The sequence below is a fragment of the Alligator sinensis genome, unplaced genomic scaffold (assembly GCF_000455745.1).
Source record: "Alligator sinensis unplaced genomic scaffold, ASM45574v1 scaffold347_1, whole genome shotgun sequence".
NCBI lineage: Eukaryota > Metazoa > Chordata > Crocodylia > Alligatoridae > Alligator > Alligator sinensis.
In genome coordinates, this window is record NW_005841922.1 from 2,418,728 (window position 1) to 2,425,999 (window position 7,272).

The 7,272-nt window shown below is 40.0% G+C and overlaps 1 protein-coding gene across 1 annotated transcript in view; it reads right to left on the reverse strand.

Moving 5' to 3' along the window:
* Window positions 1–1,077: 1,077 nt before the first annotated feature.
* Window positions 1,078–7,272, reverse strand: part of MTMR12 (myotubularin related protein 12) — a 45,431-nt gene continuing 39,236 nt past the window's right edge. Inside the window, exons 13-14 of the mRNA XM_025198481.1 lie at window positions 5,054–5,215; window positions 1,078–3,486 (exon numbers count right to left, since the gene is read on the reverse strand). Coding sequence (XP_025054266.1) covers window positions 2,914–3,486; window positions 5,054–5,215 — 735 coding nt within the window. The 3' untranslated portion in view covers window positions 1,078–2,913. The remainder of the gene's footprint in view (window positions 3,487–5,053; window positions 5,216–7,272) is intronic.

Consider the following 7,272-nt stretch of genomic DNA (forward strand, 5'->3'; position numbering starts at 1 on the left):
CCCACCTGGCCCATCAGTGACCGTATTTACCCAAATCCAATATGACTGTGAATTTAAGATACCTGCCCCCCCCCCCCCCCCCCCGGAATTGGATATGATACATGAAAACTAAAATTTAGTTATACGTTCTATGTAAAGAATCTACTTAAAGTTTGTCTTGCCCAATGCTGCAGCTGGGAAAGCAGCAGCAGGAAGGCAGGCAGCCTGAGCCCTGCCCCTCCCTGGGTACCTGTGACTATGCCCTCAGCCACTGCTTACACTCTACGCCTAGCTCTGGCAGTGGCTGCTGCTGTGGCCCCAACCTTCCCCAGGCTGTTACCTGGATTCAAGATGAGGCTTACATTCAACCCCACTACCCACTCCCCTCCCTCAGCATGTTGGAGAGGGAGAAAAACCTCATCTCAAATTCAAAGAAATATGGGAGCTATGTAGACTATGAGCAAAGCAGAAAGAGTTGCAAGCATTGCTGGCACTACATTTTTAGCAAAGATAGCCTTTCATGGCACAAAACAATCCTTACAATCTCCTCTTACATGGTTACATCATGTGTCTCAATACATTGAGAAAGCATAAGTTAAACTCAAAGACAAATAAGTCGAAGTGTATTTTATTGACAAATAGACTATCCAAATAGTCTATTAAAGAGCAACAGGAAGATTTTTAAAAATACAAAACTGTTAAAGCTTCTAGCTTGCATTCAGTGTAAAAACTTGGAGGTATAAACAGAAAATTGGAAAATCAGTACAGCAAAGTATTTTTCCAATCCTGCAGTGCAGAAACTCAGTGACATTCATTTTATATTTGCTAGAGTCATACTCCTGTTCCAATTCTGTATATAAATCTCTCCTCTATATAAACTTTTCAGATAATTTTCTGTACAAATAAGATGTCAGACATCTGTTCTCCTACATAAATACATAATTTGACTGAAAATATTATAATAGTTTAATAATTTGACTGTCAAAAAAGTACGTAGAAAAAAATCTATATAAACAAAATTAAAGTTTCCAATGGCAGTTTGTGTTTGTAAAAGAAATCCCATTAATTATAATCTTAGGATAAAGTAACTGTTGCCCATAAAATACATTGCTTGTACTACCATGCAGGATTATTGCATACACAAGTCGCTTGTTTTTCAATTACAGTAATAGAAATGAATCTATCGTTCAAAGGACATGAGTGCAGACAGAACTCTAGCAAGTGCTAGCTTTAAAGAAGGCTCATATGCACTATGAAAATAAATGTAGTGCTAGTGTATTTTAAAAAATAAAATATTGCAAGTTTAAATAAGTCTCAATAGAAAAGACAGTAAGGCAACCAGGACTTGTAGCTTCAGTTTGACATCCAGTTGCATTAATTTACCTTCTCAGCACACTACTCTTGGTTTGCAAGTTGCAAAAAGAACATTTGTTGTACATACAGAATAAATCAGTGCAAAGTTCAAAACTGCTTCTTAGCAACTTAGTTCAACATTGCTGGATCAGTTCCTTGAGCACCATCATCTTCGGTGCCAATTTTTTCAACTCCTCACTTTTCCAGCCAGGCTTATAATGTGATAGACTAGAAAGAGAACATTCACCAACCCTGTCAAAATAAAGGTGTTATGGATTTACTTCATTTTTGGGATATTTCTGAATTTAAAGGGTGCAAAATGGATTTGATATTTCAAAGAGTAAAAACTTGATTTTACAAAGTATAGCTATCTGAATTAAAAACATGCGCTATACACACACACAAACAAACACAGTAGATCAAAAGCTTTGACAGACTTTTCTTTATGGCTTTTATCACTGAGGTACTGTTACAACAATGTCCACTAACCAGATTCTAATACTCAGCCTTTACTTAAAAAAAGAAAAAGGAAAAAAAAAAAATCAAATTCATAGTTACTATGCCACGAGTTCATGAAGCAAGTGGCAAAGGACTACAAATTCAGCTTTATTGTAAGGGTACAAAATTATTTTCCTCTATAAACAAAGGGTCCCAGAGTCTCAGTGCAAGCTACAGAAAAAAAGGTTCAAGGCAACTAGCAAACTGGGATACTAGCATGAAAGCCTATTCCATTTGACAGAAAAGGATCCTCTGACAAGTTAGAGTCTTTCAATCAGACCGTTCCATACGATTAGCAGCAAAATATCTGGGACTTGGTATTCCAAGGCAGCTGGGGTGTATGGCAGGATGGGCATGAACAATAGACTGATGTGCAGAAGAGCCCTTTGCATCTTATCCTTTAGCTAAAAGGACAAGCAGAGGTTAACATACAGCCAAAATTCACACACAACTGAAATCCTGGTAGGCCAAAGAGGCATTATCCATTTGCCATCCTCGTCCCACGCACAATTTCAGCTCAAGCTGTAAGCAGTATACAGGATCAAACCCTGGCTACCATGGGCTTTATATTGCCTCAGCTTAAAAAAAAAAAAAGTTTATGCTCATTTATATACAAAGGATTTAAGTGATCATCTTCTCCCAATTTACTTTACTCCTTGTTGAGAAAGATTAATCAGAGACAGTTCAATCCCCCACTTTCAAAAATAGCATTTCTTATCTTAATACAGAGGCACTCGCATCAAGGACAAACAGCAGCCCGATACCTTTTGACTGCAGTATAGCTGTTGGTGTATTTCTACATTTATACTACAGTACCACCATTTCAGAATATGGCAGCATCTCTCCTGAATTTGCAGTAAACTCTGCTTGTAATATTCTGAAATAAGTATATCAATGTCTGTCCATAGACTACATAAGAACAGGGGAGCTGTTTCTGTATTAAAGGACAAGGCTAAAGTTCTAGCATGATGGCTACAGCTGGCTGCATACTCCTCACATCAGGATACTGTCCAATGTTTACGCCCCCAAATTGGCCAGGTATGACTCAAATTTATGCCTAGATTTTTCACCAATTTGAAACAATCAATCTGCACCACTTAAATCAACAAATTCATCGTCTCTCTTTGCCAAGTCTTCCTCATCTTCCAAGTCTTTCCAAGTGCTTGTAGGTAAAACTGGTTTGAGAGAATGTCTCTGAAGCAAAGCAAATGGGAACAACGATGACAAACGGGCAGAATTTCTCAAAGTTGGGACGGCATCTGCATCTTCAGCGGCAGTCTGGCTATGTTCTTCATCCATTTGCTTCTGCAGCTTCTGCACTTCTTCCATCACATCCAAGAACTTAGTTGTAATGGCAACTGTACCACCACCAAGAAGCTGTGCTTCAGGAATCCACCGTAAATATCGCTGGGTCCAGACTTTGATTTCTGGTCCTTCAATGTGAGGCAGCAGAAGCCCATGAAAGTCAACAGGTTTACAGTGCCAACTATCATAAAATTCTCTGAAGTTACTATGTAGCTCCTCTGAAGAGTTTATCAGTTTGCTAATTCTTTTGCCCAGAATATTTTTAATTAAATGATCCGTTTCCTCCCTGAAAAATCCTCTCTTTGGAGAAGATTTAGTTTGTGTCAGTGGCAAAGAAAGCTGCCGGTGATGCTTTAAGAAAAATCAAAAGAGAATTATTAAAAAGGGCACTAGAACTTGAAAATGTTAGCTTAAATTTGGAATAAAGTTAAATAAGTTTCATTCAAATAATGATCCACTTAGGCTTACAGGAATATAAAACTGAATTGGGTTAAGCCAAGGGTTCTCAAACTTTATGATACTGTGACCGAGTGCTGGATGGTGGTGGCAGGGGACGGGGAGCTCTCACACAGCAGCCACTGCTGCCATCCACCACTCCATGCTGCCACCGCCACATGCCACTTCTCCCCACTGACACACGTACCCCCTGGGAAGTTTGTGGCCCCCTTTTAAGTTGCTTGTGACCCCCTGTGGAAAGCACAACCCACAGTTTGAGAACATCTGGGTTAAGCTATTTATTTGTCTCCTGTACATTACTTTGGATGTTAATAACTAAGGCTGCTTGCAGATGTTAAAAAAATGGCATTTTAAACTCCATGAACTCCTAAGCCCAGCACATGCCCAGAAGAGGCAGCACATTAGTTGGACCTGGCTTGCTCAGTGTCTGTAGATCAGGCACTTTAATGAATGAGGCTTTTTTGGTACTTCTCCAAGAGCTGACTGAAATCAGCTTCAGATAAAAGCACAAGAAAACCCCGCTGAAGCTCCCAATCTACACAGACACTGCAGAGCTGGGTCAGAGTAAGGCACTGCTTATTTTGGTAAAGTACAGGGGGGGGTTTCCATTTTGTTTTTTAAACATCCAAAGTCTTCTGAAAACAAGGTAATAAGTTTTATTGCTCTGTACTGGAATAAAACTTCTGCAAATAAGTATCACTGAGCTTGAAAGTTTGCCCAGGAGAGAAAAAGACTAGTTTAAAAAATGAGACACTACTGGAATTAGATTTTATTATTTTTTTAAAACATTAATTTCAAGTAACCTATGCAACTACAGAGCTTCCGTTTACCATCAGCATTCACGACACATTTACAACAACTCAACATTACAGGATCTGGGCAGTGTGCACACTTAATACAGAATCAAATAGAGTCCCCATCCCAGGAAACTTACAATTCACTGGAAATCCCTACTTAAAATGGGATACCACACAATGCCCTGGTGGAGCCTTAGTTTGAACATTTTAATCTTCTACAATAAAAGACTTGCCCATCCACAATTATTGATAGTTTAAATGGTCTCTATTAGTTATCAAGATCAATCAGATCAGTAATAAATTAAAACAAACTCAAGTGCTTTACGAAAAGTAAATATCTACTATAACCCAGGTAAGGTATTTGGATAAAATGACTATGCTCGTTAGTTGACAAAAGGGTAGCCATACACAGTAGTTAAGATCAGTGTTTCTGTACACATTCATAGCATTAAAACACTGAACTAACAGAACTGCTTCTGGCTACGGCAAGGTACAGGTCTTAGAATCCACAGTATTCTAAGGCAGGCATTTTTAATTTTGCCAATAACAGCATTAGTTTTGGCTCCAGGTTTCCCATACATTTGTCCCAAGTATAAATGGAGTTGCACAAAAAACTCAAAAACATGTTTGTATAGCTTCAGAATGAAGCTGACCAGACAGCTTACCTTGAATCGTGTCGTTTTCCGTTGACTTTTATCTGGTTTTGGTTTCTCTGAATAAAGAGGGTTGTTCAGCAAAGCCTGTGCTTTGGGTTCAAACTGCACAGACCAATCCCAAACTGTGAGAAGCCTGAGAGGGCTGCTTTGTGCATTGTGGCTTTCTCCAGACTGCCAAAAGAAACAGGTCACATAATTAAAGATTAGAACAGAACTCTAACATTCAACATGAGGCTACAGAGCTCTGAATTTCCACTGACAAGGTCCCATGTACTCAGCAACAAGCTAGACAAAATCCGTAACAAGATCCCTGAATCCTACAGATGGCAAGTTAAAGATAAGACTAAAATAGATGCTTAAGGAAATACAAAGCATAGTAGTCCATGTATCAAAATGGGATGTTTTACTTTACATTGCTCTACGACTTGTCACACAATGTATATCATCAACATGCTCCCACTAGGTCAGGGGTGGGCAATTATTTTGAGCAGAGGGCCACTTACTGAGTTTTGGCAAGCCACCAAGGCCCACATGACATGCAGCCCAGGGCAGATTAATATTAATTTTCTAAAATTTTTAGGGGCCCCGTGGGCTGGATAGAATGGCCTGGCGGGCCTCATTCGGCCCCCAGGCCGCATTTTGCACACCCCTGCACTAGGTTATACCCAAAGTGCATCATGAGAGTCACTGAGGGAACCGAAAGTTTTATGAAGGAGACTGGCCTGAGACTTCAAACCAGAGAGGCAGTTTCAGAACATGGAATAAGAATCTGGTCAGGATGCATCTACTGAAGTCATCCACAAAATAGTGTCAATTAAATTGTATTTTAGGGTGTGGACACATTTGGAGCACTTTCAGAAGGAGAACATTTCAAAAGAGCAGTAGCGGTATGTTTTAATTGTTGTGTAAATGAGTTGAGAAGAATTAAGATTCAGCAAAACTGCTCCAATTCTAAACCTGGAAGCAGCAAAGTCTGCTCCCATGGACTACAGGAAGCCCAGGGCACAATTGCATTGCACTAGACAGTACAATAGTCTTTTTAAAGGAGCTAGATAGCTTAAAATCTTGTTTCCCTTGTATCAAAATAAAGGTTTCTTTATAAGAAAAAAAAAAAAAAAAAAAAAAGGGAATTTGTTCCACAAAGGCATTTAAATTTTTTCAAACAAAACACTTGAGCAAATATTTGCTTTTTACAGATCAAAAGGACACAGAGAGGTAAAGTGACTCATCCCAGGCTACAAAATAACCCCATAGTAAAGACAACATTGGAAGACAGGACCTCTTGGCTCTGTATGCTGTGCTCATTTCAGCAAAATCAGGGTCCCCAACCCTTTTTCTAGTAGCAGGCCAGATCTAGCTGTCCAATCACGTACGAGCCTAAACTCCACTAACACGTGACATAACTATAAACAAGCTAGGAACTAATTGCAGAAATAAGTTGGCCTACAAAGACTTGAAATTCCTTAAACTAAACATTGCAAACTGGTTATTTCATGAGAGTACTCCACTGGTTCTCTGCTAAGAAAGTTATCAGGTTGTATAATTAACCAACATCTTCAAGTTTGGGTTTAAAGTCTTAGTCTGTTGGCCGCAAGTTATAACTGAGATCAGAATCTTTATTTAAAATCTGTTCAAGCAATAATACTACAGATCATTTACAAGCTCGGATATACATTTTGTGCCACATCCAAATGCAACTTGGGTTGTGGAATTTACCTTTACAAAAGAGAGGCCTGGCCAATATCTATTTCAAACAGGTTAGGGAATAATCTCATCCTCTTGACATGCTTATGAGTACTGAAATTGCTCTTGGAACTCTACCTGCAATAGCACCAAGGACTTATTTGCTGGAAAATGTAACTGGATTTTAGAGGTGCACAGATACATCAGTCCGATACTGAATCGGCACAGATAAAAAGATTGGAAAATATTGGACTATATTGGAAAATGGCCTGATGTGGCTGGTAATTTGGCTGATAATGCCCATGCGTGCATGCAACCACAGCACAGCACGCAGGGATCGAGGAGCACAGCCCAGCAGCTTGGAGAGCTGTGTGCAGTTGGTAAGTCTGCTGTGGTGGATGAGGACGGGGGAGGGAAGGGGTATGGGGGGTGCAGATCAAGGCCCCTGCAGTGAGGGAGGGAGCAGGGCAGGGGTAGGCACTGCCCAGCCGGGGTGGGACGGGGCACAGGACAGAGCCGCGGTTCGTCTGAGAAGGGTGGCTCCT